Source organism: Miscanthus floridulus, chromosome 8 (assembly GCF_019320115.1).
Source record: "Miscanthus floridulus cultivar M001 chromosome 8, ASM1932011v1, whole genome shotgun sequence".
Taxonomy (NCBI): Eukaryota; Viridiplantae; Streptophyta; class Magnoliopsida; order Poales; family Poaceae; genus Miscanthus; species Miscanthus floridulus.
Genome location: NC_089587.1, coordinates 201,798,517 through 201,820,378, shown reverse-complemented (window position 1 = coordinate 201,820,378; position 21,862 = coordinate 201,798,517). Strand labels below are relative to the sequence as shown.

The window sequence follows — 21,862 nt, the reverse complement described above, 5'->3', positions numbered from 1 at the left end:
CTGGGTCTGATGCACTAGTCCGGTCCATTAGCCCCAGGTAATACCCGGCCCATCCGCCGTGGTCCTCAGCCCAATCTCCCATCCTCCCGATGCGGGTCCTGCGACTCTGTCTCCCGACGCCCCGACGCCCGTCCGCCCGTCGCGTCGCTTCGAGCTCGCAGTCGCGACTCGTCTCCTCCTCCCCGTTCCCCATTCATCCTACAGGCCTAAACCCTAACCTCCTTGCTCCCGCGCTCCGGCCGCCGGCGCCGGTGCAACCACGCGCCGCCGCCTTTGCATTCCGTCCAGGGCTGCACGGCCACCTGTGCCCAGTGGGTTGTGCGGCCCCCAACGCGAGTTCGGCGCCGACCACCGCCGAACTGAAGCCGTCTGCACGTCCCCACGCGCGGCAGCGCCGCCGGAAGGCGCCCGCCACTGCGGCAGTGCGTGCTGCCTCCGGTATAGCGGCTGCCAGATCCCGCCGCGGCACCTGCAGGTTGGTACTTTGACTGAGACATAGTTTAACGCTTTAATTTCAACCTAGCTGGACTCTTAGACTGCCATACTTAGCTCCATTTCTGGGACCGCCACTGCTGGACGCCGTGTCGTGGAGTGGAGATCCGATCCATCGAGACTTGAGATGCTTCTTGTTTGGGCTATAGGACCCCTACCTTGCTTGGACGGATTGTTCATTTTGTTTTGCAATAGTTAGTTAGTCACTTCCCCTTCCTTATAACGATCCTTGAAATCCATTTTTTTTGTTTTTCTTCCCAGCCCATCCAGACTGCATGTATAGGTGATTTGCTTTATTTTCCAACCCTTTGTGCAAGTGAACCTCCACACCACATGTGATGTCAGCTTCTGGCTGTAGACTGGAGCTCCTGCTTGCGGCTGTTTATTTCCACTGCTCTACCTTGGGGTTCTAGCCATTCCAGCTGGGTTTGCATCTATGGGGATCGGAGTTTGTTATGTTCGGGGCTCCCTTGTGTGTGATTAATGAGCCTTTTATGTTGTGGTGCATTGCTGTAGGGATTTGGAGTTTGAACAATGCCAATGTGGCTACCCTGCATGATTTTAGGCGAACATAATGTCAGTACATTTGACTAGTTCTGCTAGAGTGGGAATTTTACCAGATATGCCCTGAAGTCTGCATGTTCTCTGTTTTTTAAGTATTATTGGGATACTCATTGATTCCATTCATGTAGTTGCCTGTGTTAGTTCTCTAACCAAACTCTGAGGCAGCTTGATAAAATAATGCAACTTAAAGTATTTCATTAGATAGCTGCGGAATGAATTTTACTCTTTAAGAACAACTAGAGGAAATGTTACTGTGATACGTTATGCGTAGCTGTGGGATTTCTTAGAATATAGGTGCTGTTTGGTTGGACTATTTTGCACCGGAAACGATTCACAGTGGTATTCACTAACGTTCATCTCCGTTTGGTTAAGATATATGCTGTAGGGACTCGATGCTGTGATATGCACTGTGCTTACCACCCAGGAACCACCACAAACGGATCGCATTGCTGGCAGCTATCACCTCACGTGAACTAAACAATCAGAGCAAATGATTACATTTTTCCAGGTTGCAGCGTTATCCATTCCCATTGACGTTTACGTTGGCAGTGCGCTAACCAAACAGCACCATAGTTATTTCTGGCATCGCCACCAAAAGTGTCCTATGCTTTACTTCTGCTGATCTGCATTAGAATTCCTCTGTGTTAGTTCATTCAACAACAACATAGCCTTTCAGTCCCAAGCAAGTTGGGGTAGGCTAGAATTGAAACCCACCAAGAGCCTCAAGTCACGGTTCAGGCACTTCAATAGCTGCTTTCCAAGTACTCCTATTCACACATAGATCTCTAGGTATATCCTAAGCTTTCAAATCTCTTTTTATTGCCCCCCCCATGTCAATTTCGGTCTTCCTCTACCTCTCCTCATATTATTAGCTTGGCTTAGGACTCCACAATGCACTGGTGCCTCTGGAGGTCTTCTTTGGACATGGCCAAACCACCTCAACCGATGTTGGACAAGCTTTTCTTCAATTGGTGTTACCTCTAGGCGATCACGTATATCATCGTTTCGAACTCAGTCCATTCTTGTGTGACCGCAAATCCATCGCAACATACGCATTTCTGCAACACTCAGTTGTTGAACATGTCGAATCTTTGTAGGCCAACATTCTACTCCATACAACATAGTCGGTCTAATCGCCGTTCTATAGAACTTGCCTTTTAGCTTTTGTGGTACCTTCTTGTCACAGAGAATGCCAGAAGCTTGTCGCCACTTGATCCACCCTGCTTTGATTCTATGGCTAACGTTCGCATCAATATCTCCATCCCTCTGTAGCATCGATCTCAGATATCGAAAGGTATCCTTCTTAGGCACTACTTGACCTTCCAAACTCACATCTCCCTCCTCCTGTACAACTCCGCCAAAGTCGCATCTCATGTATTCGGTTTTAGTTCTGCTCAATCTAAAACCTTTAGACTCAAGGGCCTGCCGCTATAACTCTAGTTTCCTATTTACTCCCGTCTAGCTTTCGTCCACTAACACTACATCATCAGCGAACAACATACTCCAAGGGATATCTCCTTGTATGTTCTTGGAAACCTCATCCATTACCAAGGCAAAGAGAGACGGGCTTAAGGCTGACCCTTGATGAAGTCCAATTTTAATCGGGAAGTAATATGTTACCATCGTTTGTTCGAACACTAGTCACAACATTGTTGTACATGTTCTTGATGAGGGTCACATACTTTGATGGGACTTTATGTTTGTCCAAAGACCACCACATAACATTTCTTGGTATCTTGTCATAAGCCTTCTCCAAGTCAATGAAAACCAAGTGGAGGTCCTTCTTCTGCTCTCTAAACCGCTTCATAACCTGTCTTATTAAGAAGATTGCTTCCGTGGTTGACCTTCCGGGCATGAAACCAAATTGGTTTGTTGATATCTGCGTCGTTCGAAGGGCGGGCCTGGTGCAAGCGGTAGAGTCTTACCGCCTGTGACCGAAAGGTCCCAGGTTCGAGTCGCAGTCTCCTCGCATTGCACAGGCGAGGGTAAGGCTTGCCACTAACACCCTTCCCCAGACCCCGCACAGCGCGGGAGCTCTCTGCACTGGGTACGCCCTTTTTATATCAGCGTCGTTCCTCGCAGGCGCTGCTCGATGACTCTCTCCCATAACTTTATAGTGTGGCTCATCAACTTAATTCCCCGATAATTAGTACAACTTTGGATATCTTCCTTGTTCTTGTAGATTGGTACCAATATGCTTCTTCTCCACTCCTCAGGTATTTTGTTCGATCGAAAGATATTGTGGAACATCTTGGTTAGCCATACTATAGCTATATCCCCGAGACATCTCCACACCTTGATTGGGATACTATCAGGGCCCATCGCTTTGCCCCCCTTCATACTTTTCAAGGCTTCTCTGATCTCCGATTCTTGAATCCTCCGCACAAAGCGCCAGTTAATGTCATCAAACGAGTCGTCCAGCTGAACGGTGGTGTTCTCGTTTCACCATTGAACAATTTATCAAAATACTCTTGTCATCTATGTCTGATCTCATCCTCCTTCACCAAGAGCTGCTCCCTCTCATCCTTTATGCACTTGACTTGGTTGAAGTCCCTTGTCTTCCTATCGTGAACCCTAGCCATTCTATAAATGTCCTTCTCTCCTTCCTTCGTACTCAAATGTCGGTAAAGGTCCTCATAGGCCTGCCCCTTTGCCTCACTCACCGCTCGTTTTACAGTCTTCTTTGCCACCTTGCACTTCTCTATGTTGTTTGCACACCTATCATGATACAAGCGCTTATAGCACTCCTTTTGCTTAATAGCCTTTTGCACATCTTTATTCCACCACCAAGTGTCTTTCGAGTCGCATCCGTTCTCTTTGGTCACTCCAAGCACCTCTGAAGCAACCTTCCGAACGCATGTTGCCATCTTCTCCCACATGCTGTTTGCATCGCCTTCATCATTCCAAGGGCCCTCTTCAATGACCTTTTCCTTAAAGACCTTTGATGCCTCCCCTTCTAATTTCCACCACTTCGTTATAGCAACCCTAACTTGCTTGTTCCCACGAGCGTGCACCAGAAAGCGGAAGTCAACCACCACCAACTTGTGTTGAGCGGCCACACATTCTCCAGGTATCACCTTACAGTCCACGCATGTTCATTTATCCCTCCTTCTTGTAAGGACTAAGTCGATTTGACTAGAGTACTGGCCGCTACTAAAGGTCACTAAATGGGACTGTCTCTTATGGAAGAAAGTGTTAGCTATCATTAGATCAAAAGCTATGGCGAAGTCTAAGACTTCCTCTCCCCCCTGGTTCCTACTACCATATCCGAAAGCCCCATGAACCGCCTCGAAACCTGCACTTGATGTACCTACATGGCCATTAAGATCACCTCCTATAAAGAGCTTCTCGCTACTAGGGACAGCTCTAACCAAGCGATCTAAGTCTTCCCAAAAAAGCCGCTTAACACTCTCATCATGGCCTACTTGGGGGGCATACGCACTAATTACGTTTAAGACCATATCACTAATGACAAGTTTAACTAAGATGATCCTATCCCCTTGCCTTCTCATCTCCACCACACCATCCTTGAGGCTCTTATCAATCAAAACTCCTACTCCATTTTTATTTGAAGTTGTCCCTGTGTACCAGAGCTTGAAGCCGGTATTGTCCACCTCCTTCGCCTTCTGCCCCTTCCATTTAGTCTCTTGGACGCATAAGATATTTACACGTCTCCTAACCGCTGTGTCCACTAACTCTCTTAACTTACCTGTAAGGGACCCTACATTCCAGCTACCTAAACGGATCCTAGTTGGCTCGACTAGCTTCCTTACCCTTCGCACCCGCCGAGGTAGGTGTGAAGACCCTTGCTCATTTTGCACCACACCCGGGCGTCGATGTGGCGCGCCACTAAGGATGCGCTCTGTGTTAGTTCAGTATTGAAAAAAAATTCATCGCAAATGAAGGAATGGGGAGTGTGTAAAGCCAATTTTTTTTGTCATGCTTTTTAATACTCTGATTCCAAATGTAGGTCATTTTAGCCTTTTTATTTTTTCTCTCTATTTTTAGGTCGTTTTAGAACTTCTACACTTTGTTTACCCCTTTTGTCCATTCTTGCCCCTGCTTAATAAATGCTACCACTCACACAAATGAATGAGTCATCTTTCCAAATGTGCATATTAAGTGAAGGGCCCTAAGGCCGTTTGATATATATTACTTAATCCTTGTGCTCAAGTCGAAATGGCCTATATTTGGAATCAGAGGATGTAGTTGCCTCCAGGGGTTTCAGAATAGCTCATTCAGTATATGTTACTATGGGTTGGAATGTTGGATACCTGCTTTCAACATTAAATTTTTCATTGGCTCATTGCACCTGAAGGCATACTGCACCGTCTGCTCTTCAACACATTGGGCGCATATTTTCCTGGTTCATTGATTTTTTTTATTCGACCCAAAGCTATGGGGCTAAAACCCTCCAGCATGATCAAATTTTACAAATGTAAAAGGATTTTTATGTACAAGCAGACTACAAAGAACTAGGGGGATTTACAGAAACTGAAATTGTTACATCAGCTCTTTTTTCTTGCTACTCGCTACATATTGCTACACTTCTGATTTCTGAAGGTACTAATCACTAACAGTTGCTGCACTGTTTGTATACCAGTCCCAGTTTGCTGCACATGCTCTAAGATATGAGATAGCCCTGTGCGAGTGATTGGAAAGATGGCATCAAAAGGTCCCCGGTCAAAGCTAGACCATGAGACAAGAGCTAGGCGTCAAAAGGTTAGCTCACAGATTTGATATTGCATGAATCCATCCACTGTATATTTCTCTTCATCTTCTGGGCTAGTTTACTTGGCATATTTGTACTTGTACCTCCATACTGCCATTTTTTTGGTGTCATGCTCCGTAGTTTGAGAGGAAAATAAAGGGAAAACTGTTATTCTTTGCGCAGGCTCTTGAAGCTCCAAGGGAGCCTCGACGGCCAAAAGTTCACTGGGACCATGTCCTTGCTGAGATGGTGTGGCTGGCAAAGGTTGCTTACTATATTATATTATAATTGGCAAATTGCAATCCTTCTCATTGAGAAACCCCCACTTAAATTTATCGTCAATTTGTAATTGTTTTTTCTTTTTGCAAGCTTAAATTTGTGTATGCTGCAGGAGTTTGATTCTGAGAGAAAATGGAAGTTGTCCATGGCCAAAAAGATTGCTCAAAGAGCAAATAAGAGCATAGTTGACCAAGCAACAAAGGGCGAGAGAAAACAGAAGGTTTGACTCTTGTGACACAATGTTTACAAATTGTATAGTCGAACCCAGTTGCAATGGGACTGACAAGGCGACTAGTCATGATTAGTTGTGGACCAGACCGATTAGTCGAGACTAGTCATCTTATTTGTCCTATATATTTCAGGACATATACATACTATACATACTATATAGTATACACAATAAAGCAAGCATCAAGACTACATTCAAGGTCATGCATGATCACTTCCACCACTGCATGTCGCCGTTCCACATCTGCACATATACACAACAGCTGTACAGCACCTCAGGATGGAGACACCATCCGAGGAGTACATCACGAAGAGGGGCGGTGGCTTGAGAGTGCGGCGGCGGCTTAATGGCTCCACAAGAGGAGGAACGGTGCATGGGAGATGAGGAATAGCATGGGGGAGGAGGAACGGCGTGCGGGAGACGGGGAATAGCGCGGGGGAAGAGAGGAATCATGTACGGGAGGAGTTGCGGCGGCGTGGGATAAAGAATTCCGGCGCGCCTCTGTTCTCTGTGTTTTGCTGGAGTCTGGGCACACTTATGCTAACCTGAAGAGGCCAAATTGGCAGCCCGTAGCCCACACCTCTAAGCCCAGTTGAGCAGGCCCGTGAAAGGACAGGCAGTCACAGCATCCAGCCTGGGTATCCTCCTCCTAGTCGGATGACTGGAAACCTTGTCAAGTTTCTAGTCAAGCTAGTCGCCTCGGCGTCCCTAGTTGACTTCAAGGGACCAATTAGGCCTATTAATCACGATTAATTGGACGACTTGTAGACACTGTTCTGTCATACATCTTGGCTCTGCTCGCTGCTGCTACTCTGGCAGCCACAGCGCTGCTGCTGCTAGTTTCCTTTCGTAATTGAACAGTAGCTGCAGGAAGGGGTACTGCAGCAAGCTGCTTATCTATGAAATGTTAGCTATGGTTATTTTCTGTAACGCCTTTGAATGAAGATATGGAAGGGCGGGCCTGGTGCAAGCGGTAGAGTCTTACCGCCTGTGACCGGAAGGTCCCGGGTTCGAGTCGCGGTCTCCTCGCATTGCACAGGCGAGGGTAAGGCTTGCCACTAACACCCTTCCCCAGACCCCGCACAGAGCGGGAGCTCTTTGCACTGGGTACGCCCTTTGAATGAAGATATGGTGCTCCAGTAATAACCCAAAAGTCGAATTATGTAAATAATGAATTAAGAGAATTATTCTAGTATATGATGATTTTTTCTTTGCAGGAGGAAGAACACAGAATGCGAAAAGTTGCCCTTAATATGTCAAAGGATGTGAAGAAGTTCTGGATTAAAATAGAAAAGCTGGCAAGTTCATTTTTGTCTTCTAACGTCGTGGCTAACTGTGACACTACTTTAGGATATTCCTTTTTGGAAGAAAACTGAGCTTTTTTTTTATTTGAGGGAAAGCAGGTATTTTATAAGCATCAACTGGAGGTTGAGGAGAGAAAGAAGAAGGCACTTGATAAGCAACTTGATTTCCTTTTAGGTCAGACTGAAAGGTATGTCAGTCTCATTATGGTTCATCTGACCTGTAGCATCTTTAATTTTGTTCCTAGCTGTATATTGACCTTCTTTTCTTTGGTACAATTGTTTCCAGGTATTCGACAATGTTGGCGGAAAACCTTGTGGACATGCCCTATTCCCAAAACCTAGAAAACGGGACTTCGCAGATAAACCAACCATCCCATCAAGAAGAAGTAGCAGAAGAGAACATAAATGCAGCCATTCCTGATGATCTTGGTTTGTAGCATAGTGATGTATTTTGCATGTGTCAAGACCTTATTTTCGTTCTCTTGGTTTAAACAATTTCTATTTGCAGATAATATGGAAGTCGATGATGATTATGAGAGCTCCTTGGATGAAGAGCCAGTAAGCCATTTCAGTTACCTAATTGAGTTTTTCTTTTGTTACTCAGAAAGTAAATGTAAGGAATTCTATGTATCAAGGCACATTATTGTCTTTGTTAATTTGAGAAGGATCCTTTTCTTTGAGGCTATTACCATCCATATGTTTTTTCCTCTGTTTTATTTCACTATATAGTATATACTTAATACTATACTGTTACATGGCAGCAAATATATTTTCATTTATCAATTATTGTTCAGACCAGCAAAAGTTGGTGATAGATTTTTTTGACATACTGTTAGCTCTAGTCAATTTTGTAGTAGGCTGCATACAAGTATTAGAATGGAATGTTTGTTGTCTTTTTTGAAACCGTTGTTCACATGAATGATGAATTGTACTTGTATGTGTGAATGCTGCAGGAAGATGATGAGCAGACAATCGATGTGGATGAAGCTCAGATCACCGAAGCTGAGCGGAATGAAGAACTAGCTGCTTTAGAGGCAGAAGCTGACCTACCACTGGATGTTATTCTCAAGATGTATACCAAAACCAAAGGTGATCTCCAACAACAATTCTCTCTTACCCACTTCCATACATAGAGGGGACAATGCTATGCACTGCTTGACACTCAATTGATAATTGGATTAGTTCAATATGTCTCAGTTAGCAGGGAAAGCAGTCCAGACAGCAACGACATGTTAAGTAACTTAGGTTCGAAGAATTTGATTGTAGGTGAGATTGAGTAGAGTATTAGGAAGTTGGTCAGACTCTTTGATGTCATTTCTTATGATTGATGTGGATCTTGCCTTTTTCTCAGATTCTTCGAACCAGGCTAATGGCTGTGATCATGAACCTGCTCACTCTTCAAGTGACGATGGCAATTCTTCTGAGGAAGTGGATGATGGTCAATCTTATGCTGAGTTTGTGAAGAAAAGTCATGTATGCTTGCTTTCTGTATCTTATTTGTGTTCCATGTGTTGGCTTTATTCTTTTATCTTTATTCATTCTTTGGATGAAACCCTGGACATAGAGCATTATCTGATTGTACCACCAAATTTTCTTAACTTTTCAGGGTAAAAGTAACGGAAATATTTCTTCTATCAATGATCAGGCATGTTCTAGTCATCTATGTTGTTTATGATTTTCTTTATCCTTTATCCCACTGTTATATACTTATATTTTTTTTCTTTCCTATCGCTGCCAGAGGGTGATGTCTCTAGAAACAATCCTTATGTGTGGGAAATGGGAGTTTGCGGTGGTCATGGGCCAAGAAGAATTTTAACACTAGCTATTCATGGACTGCCCTTTCACTTGATAGTATCTGCCCAACTAAACTTCCTTTGTAGACCAGTTAGCTATTGAATTAAGAAAACAATACCCCTATCACATGAAAGTTTATCTTTTCAAAGTTAAACCTCCATTAACAACCTTTAAGAAGTAGAGGAAGAGCAGAGAAAGAAATGCAATACATTCTGGATTACTTAATGTTGACATTTTAAGCTTAAATTCCAGTAAATTTAGCTACAATCAACATCGTGAGTGTCACCGGCGCGGTGCCCTGTACCTTCCTGTCGCGGCCCTCTACGCAGTTAGGCTCATGGCACTACCCTTGGCTGCATCCATTGCAAATCAAGCCCCGCACCGCCTTCTGTCCTCCAATCTCCGTGTCTCCGTGCTTAAAACAAGTGGGGCCCGGGCAAGCTCAAGACAAGGGGTGCATGTTAGTTTCCACTATTGCACCGGAGGTTGGGGATATTCAGCTTTGGTTTCTTAGTAAAGATCAAATGGTCTGTTTTTTATGCTCAACAAGATGAATGGTGGCCAAAAAACTGCTTTCTAGGACTCCTGTCTGGCTATTTTATGATTGTGTGGTTAATGTAACTGCGATATTCTTTTTCAGGAGGACGAAGATTACATTGCTGCTGAAGAAGTAAAGGTAGCATTGCCTTTTTCATCTTGTTTCCTCATTGATTTCTTGTTCCCTAGTTTTTCCATTACGCCATACTACCTGGATTGGAGTTTATACTTGAAGAAAAATTGGGAAAACTATAGCCATCTGGTAAAGTTGTCATGTATGTTGAGTCCTGCTGTCTCGTGATACATAATATATGATCATCTCTGATAGGATGACGAAACAACTTTGTCTGAAGAGGAAGAATTGGCAAAGAAAGAAGATCCTGATCATCTGGAAGAGGTGATTGCTGCCATCAATCCATAACATCATTGAATTGTTTGCATTGTCTTGCTGAAGTGAGTTCAATTTTTATTTCACGGAGCGTAAACTTAGCCGGTCTTGAAAACTGATTCAATAGCATTGTTATCATGTGTAACTATGCAAGGCCGTCGATTTCTTTTTCTGAAGTTCGCTTCATTTATTTTGGTTCTGGACATTAATTCTGGGAATGTCAAGAGGCTAAGTTAATTAAATAGATTGTTTGGGCTATCTGCTACCACCTTTGGTTCCACAGTCTTTTTATGTTAGTTTAGAACATACAAAGATTCCTTTAGTCACACAAGTTTGTTACTGTGTGAATCCCAATTAAAAGGGTTTGTTATTTGATTGCTGAACAGATACTAGCGAATTGAATGAAAGACCACACGACTAACAATGTGGTGCATATTTAAATCAGTAGGATCATATAAATATTATATATTATCCAATGTTATTAAGGCGTCGCTTAAGCGTCGGGGCGCTCCATGCTTGCCTTAGGGGTAAGGCGGCGCCTTGCCGCCTTATGCGCATGCTGACTCCCCTCGATTCCGCCGTCTCCTCGTCGATTCCGCTTGATTCTGCCTTCTCCTCGCCGCCGTCCGCTCGATTCCGCCGTCTCCTCGCCGCCGTCCGCTCGATTCCGCCATCTCCTTGCCGCCGTCTGCTCGATCTGGAAGGGGACGGTGGCAGCTGTAGATCTGGAAGGGGAGCAGCGAGGGAGGGGGGCAGAGCAACGGAGAGACGAACGGAGATGGCAGAGCAGCAGAGGGAACCGGCGCCGCGGAGGGATGAATGGAGGCGGAATGAGTGGTGGAGAACGAGAGCCCTGGAGGGGATTAGGATAAGCCACGCCAGGAGGGGGACGGGCACATGGGCCGCCTGGTGGGCTGGGCCAGCCCACTTCTTACTCCTCTTTTCTTTTTCCTTTTTTCCTTTTCTTTTTTCTTCATCATCTACTGCTCTAAGTTGCTGTTTTAAGTTTTTCTTAAATTCGTAAGGCGTCGCCTCGCCTCACGCTTTAGTCGCTTAAGTGTAAGGCGGTAGTCACTCGCCACGCCTCGCCTTACCGCCTTAATAACCATGATATTATCCAATAGAACCATGTCTAAAAGCAAATGTGACATTATACTGGTCTACGCAGAGGGCCCTGGTGGTCAGCATTCCATTTAGAATTTATGTAGCCAAATTCTTGTTTTCATTAAAGGCTTCAGAGGTTGGAGTCGGACTAGGAGTAATTTTATACATTAATTGCAAATACTCTCCCAATTTTTCTAGCAATTGGTTTCACAATTCCATATGTTCCAAAAGGCTTCTGCTAACTATTTTTTGGTGATCATATGTCCTTTCAATTGTAGATTAAGTTACTGCAGAAGGAGAGTGAGATACCACTAGAAGAACTTCTCGCGATGTACCGAAAGGTATAGTTAGGTTTTCCATTGCTTTCTTCAAACAAATTACTGTGGTCCATTTGTAATACCTTTTTTTTATATTTAGGATGGCTGTGCAGATCATGAAACAGCGGAGTTGGAGAATTCACCCCATTTTATTGAAGAGGTCAATACTGACATGTCTTTGGATGATCAATCTGTGAACATTTTGGAAGCGAAAAGTGATATATTTGTGGATCACCTATCCAGGGATGTGCTGGAAACTGAGCACAAGGCTCTACAATCAGAAATCGACGTGGTGGAAACTGAGCAGGAGGCTCTACAATCAGAAATCGCATCAGAGCCTTGTGCTCAACAAAATTTTGTGGAAGAGAATAATCTCACTGATGTTAAGGCAGTCCATGGAGATAAGAGTGATGATGTAATTGCTGATGCTGCAGCTGCTGCAAGATCAGCACAACCAACTGGCAACACCTTCTTGACTACAAAAGTGCGCACGAAATTCCCATTCCTTCTTAAGCATTCTCTTCGTGAATACCAGCATATAGGGCTGGATTGGTTGGTTGCTATGTATGAGAAGAGGCTTAATGGAATTCTAGCAGACGAAATGGGTTTAGGCAAGACAATCATGACTATCTCCTTGCTTGCACACCTTGCGTGTGAGAAGGGGATATGGGGTCCTCATCTTATTGTCGTGCCGACTAGTGTTATGCTAAATTGGGAGACTGAATTTCTTAAGTGGTGTCCTGCTTTTAAAATACTGACTTATTTTGGAAGTGCAAAGGAGAGAAAGCAGAAACGTCAGGGCTGGATGAAACCAAATTACTTCCATGTTTGCATCACAACATATAGGCTTGTCATTCAGGACTCTAAAGTGTTTAAGCGAAAAAAGTGGAAGTATCTTATTCTTGATGAGGCTCATCTGATAAAGAACTGGAAATCACAGCGTTGGCAGACTTTGCTCAACTTTAATTCAAAGAGACGTATTCTTCTGACTGGAACTCCACTGCAAAATGACCTTATGGAACTTTGGTCCCTCATGCATTTTCTGATGCCTCATGTATTTCAGTCTCATCAGGAGTTCAAGGATTGGTTCTGCAATCCAATTTCTGGGATGGTGGAAGGCCAAGATAAAGTAAACAAAGAAGTTATAGATCGATTGCACAATGTCCTTCGTCCATTTATACTGCGTCGACTGAAAAGGGATGTTGAGAAACAGTTACCAAGGAAGCATGAGCATGTCATATATTGCCGACTTTCTAGAAGGCAAAGGAACTTGTATGAAGATTTTATCGCTACCTCAGAGACACAAGCAACACTGGCAAGTGGGAATTATTTTGGCATGATAAGCATCATTATGCAACTTAGAAAGGTCTGTAACCATCCAGATCTTTTTGAAGGTCGCCCAATAATAAGCTCATTTGATATGGCTGGGATTAACATGCAGCTCAGCTATTCAGTCTGCATGCTCCTTGATAAGAGTCCATTTTCTCAGGTGGACCTGTCTGATATGAATTTTGTGTTTACTCAAAATGAATTTAGCATGAGTTCCTGGGAAGCTGACGAGGTCATCTCTGCCTTTCCTTCAAGTATCACCTCCAGGAATTGTGACTTGGATATTTTTTGCTCTAATAAGGATCATCAGGGAAGTAATTTGACAAACATTTTTGAAGATATTCAGAAAGCCCTACAGGAGGAGAGAATAAAGGAATCCAGAGAAAGGGCAGCTTCCATTGCATGGTGGAATAGAGTTAGATGCCAAAAGAGGCCTGTCTATGGCACAAACACGAGACATGTTTTGACTGTAAATCATCCTGTATCAAATATTCTTGATAAGAGGAACAACCCTTTGTGCCACATGGACTATTCATCAAGCCTTGCAGATCTTGTTCTTCCATCTGTGGAACGCTTTCAGAAAATGCTTGATGTTGTTGAATCATTTACATTCGCAATTCCTGCTGCTCGAGCTCCTCCACCTGTTTGCTGGTGCAGCAAAGGAAAGCCTCCTGTTTTTATTGATCCGGAATATAGAGAAAAATGCATGAACAAGTTTTCTCCCACTCTGTCTCCTATAAGGTCTGCTATTGTTCGTCGTCAAGTCTACTTTCCTGATAGGCGTTTGATCCAGTTTGATTGTGGGAAGTTGCAGGAACTTGCAATTCTGTTAAGGCGTTTGAAGTTAGAAGGGCACAGGGCCTTGATATTTACTCAGATGACTAAGATGCTTGACGTCTTGGAAGAGTTCATAAATTTATATGGGTATACATATTTACGTTTAGATGGTTCTACTCCCCCAGAAGAGAGGCAGACTCTGATGCAGAGGTTCAACACAAACCCAAAGTTTTTCCTTTTCATTTTGTCCACTCGTAGTGGTGGTGTGGGAATCAACCTTGTAGGTGCAGACACTGTCATCTTCTATGACAGTGACTGGAACCCTGCAATGGACCTACAAGCACAGGACAGATGCCACAGGATTGGTCAGACTCGTGAAGTTCACATATATAGACTCATTAGTGAAAGCACTATAGAGGAGAACATTCTCAAGAAAGCAAATCAGAAACGAGCTCTTGATGATTTAGTGATACAACGTGGTAGCTACAATACGGAATTCTTCAAGAAACTTGATCCTATGGAGTTCTTTTCCGGGCACACGTCTCTCCATGCGGAAGATCAGGAGAAGAATTGCTCTACAACCGCGGGAGCTTCAAATGATGTGGATCTGGCTCTGTCAAATGCAGATGTTGAAGCAGCTATTAGACAGGCAGAAGATGAAGTTGACTATATGGCTCTCAAGAAGCTGGAGGAGGAAGAAGCCGTGGACAATCAAGAATTCAGTGAGGAGGTTGCTGGCAGACCAGAGGAGGATGAATTGGTTAATGAGGAGGATGGAAAACCTGATGAGCACATTAATGAAGAACACAAATACAACTCTTCTGATGTAGAGAAGGAGAAGCACATAACTTTGTCTACCAAGCGATTGAATGATGAAAAGGCTCTTACATTGGCTGTTGGTGATGAAGATACTGACATACTTGCTGATGTGAAACAGATGGCAGCTGCAGCAGCTGCAGCAGGGCAAGCAAGTTCATCTTTTGAGAACCAGCTCCGGCCAATTGATAGATATGCAATGCGCTTTATGGAACTCTGGGATCCAGTAATTGACAAAGCTGCTGTGAATCATCAAGTAAATGTTGAGGAGGAAGAATGGGAGCTTGATCGTATTGAAAAACTCAAAGAGGATTTGGAAGCAGAAATTGATGAAGACCAAGAACCACTGTCTTATGAATGTAAGTATTTTATGTCTTCAATAATTTCCTTTTTGCCACTTTGGAACATTCTGTTCTTTGTCATTTTAGCATTTTCTGCATTTTAGCTGGAGCTTTGTTTTCACCTCAATGTAGGTATCCTTCCTTTTTTATGCTTTAGTAATATTGAGATCATCTTTATTTATTGCAGCATGGGATGTTGATTTTGCTACAACAGCCTATCGGCAACATGTTGAGGCTTTAACTCAAAAGCAGGTCGTTTATTGACTTGCTAACTTGTATTCTTATGTGTCTCACTTGAAACACAGTGCCTTTTAGTCTGACTTGTTATAATACATGCAGTTGTTGGAAGAACAGGAAAGACAGGCTCAGGAAGCAGCAAAAGAGTTGGAGGAGAAGAATGATAATATGAGGTACTGAATGGAAATTTATTTTCCTGAAACACAACAGTGGTAGTAAATTTTTCTTTTGTTTTGTTTCAGTTGCACTTCACTTTTGTGTCAATTGGCAATATTAGCATGTTATATGCCCACATTATTTCTAATGGATGTTTTTGTGGCTGTTGACTTTTTTTTCTTAGACTATAGCTTCCCTTTGATATACTATTGACTATACATTTTGGCATTCATCTACAGCAGTCACCGCAGAAAGTCAAAAAAGAACAAAAAGAAGACAGGCAAATTCAAGTCCCTGAAAAGAGTGCGTTTGTCGTCTGAATCAGAAGTCGTACTGGAGGAAACCTCTGTAGATACAATGAGCATTGATGACAATGCACCCTCACCTGAGCTTATAAGTGATGAATCGCCACACCATTATTCTAACAAGCGTAAGAAGATTATGTCTGCTACTGAGGAAGATAGTAACAGCAGAAGTTTAAAGAAGTTTAAGAAAACTACTAAGTCAAGTTTTATTTCTGAAGCCTTGTCACCTAGGCTGAAGGAGGACCTTAATGATTCAGATCCAAAATCAATGGCTAGAACTAAAAGTGATGGCAGAATTTCCATCCCTTGCATGCCAGTAAAACGTGTTATTGTAATAAAGCCTGAGAGATTGAAAAGGAAGGGAATATGGTCTCGAGATTGTGCTTCAGACTCATGGACATCTGAGGAAGATGCAGTTCTTTGTGGAACTGTGCATGAGTATGGTCCTCTTTGGGAATTGGCAAGTGATTTTCTTCATTCCTTGCCAGGTGGGTCCTATAGGGGAAGATATCATCATCCTGTGCATTGCTGTGAGAGATACAGAGAACTGTTCTGCAAACATGCAATATCAGCAACAGATAATTCTAACAGTGAAAAGGTTCCTTCTGGGACTGGAAAGGCTATACTTAGAGTATCCGAGGTGAGTTGATATCTTGTCTTCCTATTGGACTACCTTATAAAAAAGGAAGCTTTGTTGTGCGCAAATTTTGACATAGATTGACTTTTGACTATATTATTGTTGTTTTTCAAACAATGGATTGACTTTATTATGATCTCTTAAAAATAGTTGGGGCAGTCCCAATGCTAGAAACCACGGGTAGTTTCTATGCTTAATAATTTCTGTAGACACTATGTAAAAACTATGTTCTCAATGGATAGTTTCTAGATAATAAATTTTTGTCCAATCACATGTCTTGTCTCGTCATTACCTATAAATCACATCTCTTCGTGTCTTGGTTCTCGCGTAAACATGGTTTCTTCTCTAGGAAACCATTTCCTCATCTCTCTTCTTTAATTGCAGTGCCACGTCATCTTTTTGCTTAGTTGGCACCCTAATTAATGAAGATAGAAACCATCTAGTTTCTTGGTTGGTAGTGCCCTTATGAGATCATGCAAGCAAACATACCTTAGACAATACACTTTATTCATGGAACCCTTCAGTTTAAGTAATTTTTTTCGGAAAGATCTGGAACCTTTGATTCCAGCTTATATCAATAATAAGAGAATCGGCCCAGTTTATAGGGGAAACCGGGTCAGTGTAAGTAAAATTTCTTGATCTTTAGCTTCTAGACTAGACTGGCCAGTTTGTAAGAAAAAATTGTACAGGATATACTAGTAAGGGTAACTGCCAAGCACCCACAACTGTGTTATCCTGGCGTTATATTGTTTTTATGGCCAATTACCAATCCAGCATATCTTCAATCCAATTAAACAGGAAGAACATGTGACTTTGCTTGTGCCATGTTAAAACTTATCTGCAATTTACTGCTGACATAAAACTTATTGTCTTGGCAAATATCTGATTATTATTATATCTTTTTTTCAGGATCAAGCTCAGATGTTGGTGAATGTGACCAGTGAACTTCCTAACAATGAATTGCTTCTCCAGAAACACTTCATGGCTGTAATTTCGTCTGTCTGGAGATCAAAATGTCGCCGTGATCCCTGCTGTTTTATGAATACTTACTCTACTGCATTACATATGTTTTCTCCTGTGAAGAAGCCTGGTGGATCAAGTGAGAACTGGCCCATGGTAAACTTTAGACCAAGCTTCAATCTAGTTAGGAAAGCCCTTGCAGATGCTCAGGCTAAGTCTACACTAATGGTGATTCCACCACCGTCAAGAAATCAGGAATACCGGCGGAATTATTTAGAATTAGAGTTAGATTTCTTGAAACATCAACATGCTTATGAGGAAGACTTCCCATCTGTAATAAATGTGTCCATACTGGAACCAGAACCATCCAAACAGGCTCCAGAGCCAGTGGAACAATCGTTATTGTCTGGACTTTCTTGCAGACAAGCTGAGAACCGACTCAGGTCAGTGTTGACGCAAGTCTTCATATTTTGCTGTTATAATGGTGGTGGCCATTGCCATTCTTATCTTAGTTTAAATAAAACAGTGATTCTTTGAATTTCATGATTTTTCCTAATATTTAGCCCACCTCTGCTACACGAAATAATGCTAATGCATCATTTTCATTTTTCTTTGCAGGATAGCATCAGAAGCTTGTTATGATGGTGATAGTTCTCATTGGGCATCATCAGCTTTCCACGTGAATGATGCCACCCGCCATAAATCTGGTTCAAAGTCCATAGGAAAGCACAAAGCAGCATCGGAATCTGGTAGACCTACCAAATCCAAAGTCCAGAAGATTACTGAATCGCATCAGGAAGGGCCAACTGTCATGAGTAATTTTCTCCGTATGCCTGCTCAACTATTGCCAAGTACAGCTGACTTCCACATTAGTGACTCCCTATCTGAATTTGGTATCAGCGATTCTGAATTCCACTACTCCGAGGATCTCTTGCAAGAGGTCGACGATCTTGAGTTCTTCCCAGATCAGGGTGACTCTGGTCTCCTTCCTGGTATTGAAGAGTTAGAACCTCTTTCAGATTTCACAGATATCGGATGAACATAGATGGGCAAATTATTCTTGATGGGATGCCCTTCTATACCAAGAGGAGACAAGATTGCCTCTGGCAGGAGCCCAAGGATATAGGTTGAGTTGCTCAGCCGTGCACATATGTGCTGCAAGCTTGATCATGGTTGGCTGGAGCAAAGCTGCTGGCTTGGTGAGGTCACATTGATCTGACAAGCTTGGAGGATGGGTTTTCACTAATGGCGGCATTGGGTAATTTCCATACATGTATGTATATTGGTAGTCTAGAATCGTAGGATGTAGAAATGCCTCCCTCATTTGTGTTTGGGGGCAGACCTTGTAACTCGACCACATGGAAATTTTGTTGAGCAGGTACCAACAGAGAAGGGAAAAGAGGAGGCCCTCAGCATCACCCATTTGTTGCTGTATCTCGTGTTATGTTCATTCTCTGTTTGACCCAATGTTGTTTGGCTATCTTGCCATCGAAAACATCTCAGATGTCAAGTTGGTGGTTGCCATCTCTATCAGAAATTTAGGATGTGGTGCCAATGTGGCTGCCAAAGAATGATAAGTCAAATGCAGCTTATGGGCGCATTATATTTGGTCAGGAATCAATGCATGGTATCAATATTGTCAGAACTGGTGTTCCAGTTTCACTTGAGGAATACAATTTCTGATTTGATCGAGACCCTGGAGGCAAGTTTTAGGAGGTAAAGAGCGTGGCCATAGTTATACATGTATGTAATAAAATGATGTAAGGTAGTAATCTTCACTCTGGACTTTTGGGCTTATGGTTCTGTGGACTCTCGGTCTCGGTTATGCCAATTAATAGCCATAAGGGGCTTGTAAAACAGCGGGCTTCTGCTGTGAGCCTGTAACAATGCAATTGATTGGGCGCCACCGTATTGGTTTTTTTGGTAAGTAGACGTTGCATCACTGCAAAGCAACGTTGAGAACTTGAGATAGAGTAACTGGTCTGTTTCGCTCAAAAATACTTTGACCTTGTGCAGTCTTGGCGTCCGATAACCTGTAAGCTGAGAATGTTTGGCCAATCCCATAATATCTAAGCTGACTAGCTGAGAATGTCTGGTCAATCCCATAATCTGTAGGCTGAGAATGTTTGGCCAATCAAGATCTAGATGCTGTCTGTAAGCTGAGAATATTTGGCCAATATCAAGGTCTAGATGCTGTCCCTCGCTAAGCATTTTATGCTTCAGAATAAGTTTTTTTCACAATAACTAAGCATAAGCAATCAGAAAACAAAATTTTCAAAGCACGAACTGTTTTATAATATAGTGAAAAGAAAACGGAACTCTATTTATTGTAAGATTCTCTGTGCAAGTGCGATCAACATAGTATATTTTTCACGCTTGGAAAACGCTGCTCCCGGAGAAAACTGCGCAGTCTCGAACAAACTGGATAAGACGTCCTAAAAACCCCATTCCTCTCCCAGTACCTTTCGGCGTTCGCCCACCTCCCCTAATCCGCTGCCATGGCCTCACTCCACCCCACGACGGCCATGCTGGCCCATCGCCATTCCCCTGCGCCCTCTGTCAGTGCATCGTCGCTCTCATGGTCCGCCTCCATCGCCGTCTCTCGCATCCCGCCGGCCCCTGGTCTCGCGCTCCACCCACCGGTTCCGCCTCCTGCCTCCGGCAACCGCCAGGTCTGAACCCTCTGAACCCTCTCTCTCACGCACCGGCGCGCTACGATTCGATTCGCTACCGCGATGATGTCCTAGCGGTGATCTAACCCGTCGCCAACCCGCCGCAGCAGAGCCCGGTGGTGTGCGCAGCGTGGACGCGGCGGTCGCGCGGGGAGGCGGAGCAGCGGCCCAACCGCAAGTCGTGGAAGCAGCGCACGGACATGTACATGCGCCCCTTCCTGCTCAATGTTTTTTTCTCCAAGCGCTTCGTGCACGCAAAGGTCATGCACAGGGGCACCAGCAAGGTCATCGCCGTCGCCACCACCAACGCCAAGGACCTCCGGCTCACCCTCCCGTCCCTTGTCGACGACAACGCCTGCAGGACCATCGGGAGGCTCATCGCCGAGAGGTCCATGGACGCCGACGTCTTTGCTCTGGCCTATGAGCCTAAGAAGAACGAGAGGATCGAGGGCAAGCTCGGGATCGTGATTGACACCATTAAGGAGCACGGCATCATCTTCGTCTAGGCAAGTTTCATGGTAGGAGTAGGGCTGTTGTGTTTTAGTGTCGACTCCTGTAGCCTGGAAATTGTTCCCTTATTGAGATCAAAACAAATACAAAAGTATTAACACTAAATGTCTTAGACCAATGTTGCTGACAGTTGCTGTTTTCAGTTCTGAAGTTTGATGAAATTGCAAAAGTTTGACACCACGCTAGTCTAAAGTAATAAGAAAAAAACTGTCAAATCAACTGTAGAAATTGCCAGTTGTGATGCCAATGCTAATAAAAAAATTTAAAATATGTTAGTTCAATGAGGTTCACTGAGCCTCAGATTTGATATATTAAATAACTAGCAAAATGTTAAGAAAAAAAAAAACTAGAGACAAATTCATCCAGTGGCAAATACCATTTTCTCAAAATCTAAAGTAATCGACTACTCAAAAGTCAAAATCATCATCCTTGACTACATTAGTGAGATAACTGTAAGTTTTATTTTGCTATATTTGTTACTGATAGGATTTCAAACTTAGAGAGTATAATAAAATAAGAAATACATGGTGTTGGTGTTGCTAGGAAGTTGGAACTAGGCACTCAGTAGCTTCCGTCCCTTGTTTATGTGGTAGCTGATGAATGCCCTCCAGGAGTTGTATTGTTCATGCTCTTCAAATAACAACTGAATGGTTCCACCAGATGTGGAGATTCATTGCACAATAGCTTTGTTTATCTGTAGGATAGCTGAACTCTTCTCCCTCCCCTTGTTCGTGAAAAATTACATCTGGAAGAAAGTGGGTAAATGGTATGACAATTTGTTGGAAAGAACAAGGTTTTTAAGGCGGTAAAGCGAGGCGAGGCGACCAACTACCGCCTTACGCTAAAGCGAGTAAGGCGTAAGGCGAGGTGACGCCTTACGACCATCCAACAGTAGTATAGACTAGAGAACTGGAAGCATGTCATACCTTGGTGTTGTCCTCTCCAGTACTGGAGGAGGCGGCTCGGGTCCTGCTCCTGCTCGATGTTCACCAGAGGAGGCGGTGGGGAAACAGCAGTCCGCCGGCATCTGCTCCTCGCGCGGGTGGGGAAGAGGGAAGGGAGAGGCGAAGCGGCTCGTGTCCTGCTCAATGGAGGACCAGAAGAGGTGACGGGGAAACAGCAGCCCGCCGGCGGCTGCTCCTCGCGCGGATGGAGAACAGGGGAGGGGGAGGCGGAGCCTCGGCGGCAGCAGCTTCTACCGGCGGCGCGGGCGAACGCGTTCGAGCGGGCGAGCAGGTAGGTCCGTCTTCCCTGCGAGCGCTCCTCTCTCTGCTCTCTGATTTCTCCTGCGCTCCTCTCTCCCCGCGCGCCTAATCTCCCGCGCGCCTGCACTTTCCCCGTCCTTTCTCCCGCGCCCGCGTTTTCCTACCGTGGCCATCCCCGTATGGCACCCGCCTTGCTTG

General features: G+C 43.9%; 2 protein-coding genes across 13 annotated transcripts; both read left to right on the top strand.

Annotated features, from left to right (window-relative positions):
• The first annotated feature begins 124 nt into the window (after positions 1 to 124).
• On the top strand, positions 125 to 19,066 carry LOC136477918 (protein PHOTOPERIOD-INDEPENDENT EARLY FLOWERING 1-like). 11 transcript variants are annotated; one of them, XR_010764149.1, is made up of 22 exons: positions 125 to 475; positions 5,660 to 5,778; positions 5,951 to 6,031; positions 6,159 to 6,266; positions 7,493 to 7,573; positions 7,679 to 7,767; positions 7,866 to 8,008; positions 8,088 to 8,137; positions 8,533 to 8,668; positions 8,762 to 8,845; positions 8,931 to 9,052; positions 9,186 to 9,224; positions 10,014 to 10,049; positions 10,239 to 10,307; positions 11,681 to 11,743; positions 11,820 to 15,000; positions 15,170 to 15,234; positions 15,322 to 15,392; positions 15,615 to 16,320; positions 17,227 to 17,720; positions 17,896 to 18,535; positions 18,656 to 19,066. XR_010764149.1 is itself a non-coding variant. In XM_066476188.1 (22 exons), the coding sequence occupies exons 2-22, from the start codon at positions 5,719 to 5,721 to the stop codon at positions 18,314 to 18,316; spliced, it is 6,003 nt and encodes a 2,000-aa protein (XP_066332285.1). In that variant the 5' UTR covers positions 125 to 475; positions 5,660 to 5,718; the 3' UTR covers positions 18,317 to 19,066. The 11 variants fall into 11 exon arrangements, 9 of the variants coding, with proteins under 9 accessions (XP_066332285.1, XP_066332282.1, XP_066332281.1 ...); XR_010764148.1 differs by having other exon boundaries at positions 17,896 to 18,550; XM_066476188.1 differs by having other exon boundaries at positions 11,833 to 11,879; positions 11,963 to 15,000; positions 17,896 to 19,066.
• On the top strand, positions 18,996 to 20,636 carry LOC136477921 (uncharacterized). Of its 2 annotated transcripts, none has more exons than XM_066476191.1 (2): positions 18,996 to 19,949; positions 20,057 to 20,636. In XM_066476191.1, exons 1-2 carry the CDS (start codon positions 19,776 to 19,778, stop codon positions 20,453 to 20,455), a joined length of 573 nt encoding a protein of 190 aa, XP_066332288.1. In that variant the 5' UTR covers positions 18,996 to 19,775; the 3' UTR covers positions 20,456 to 20,636. The 2 variants fall into 2 exon arrangements, with proteins under 2 accessions (XP_066332288.1, XP_066332289.1); XM_066476192.1 differs by having other exon boundaries at positions 19,555 to 19,949; positions 20,060 to 20,636.
• The last annotated feature ends 1,226 nt before the right edge of the window (positions 20,637 to 21,862 follow it).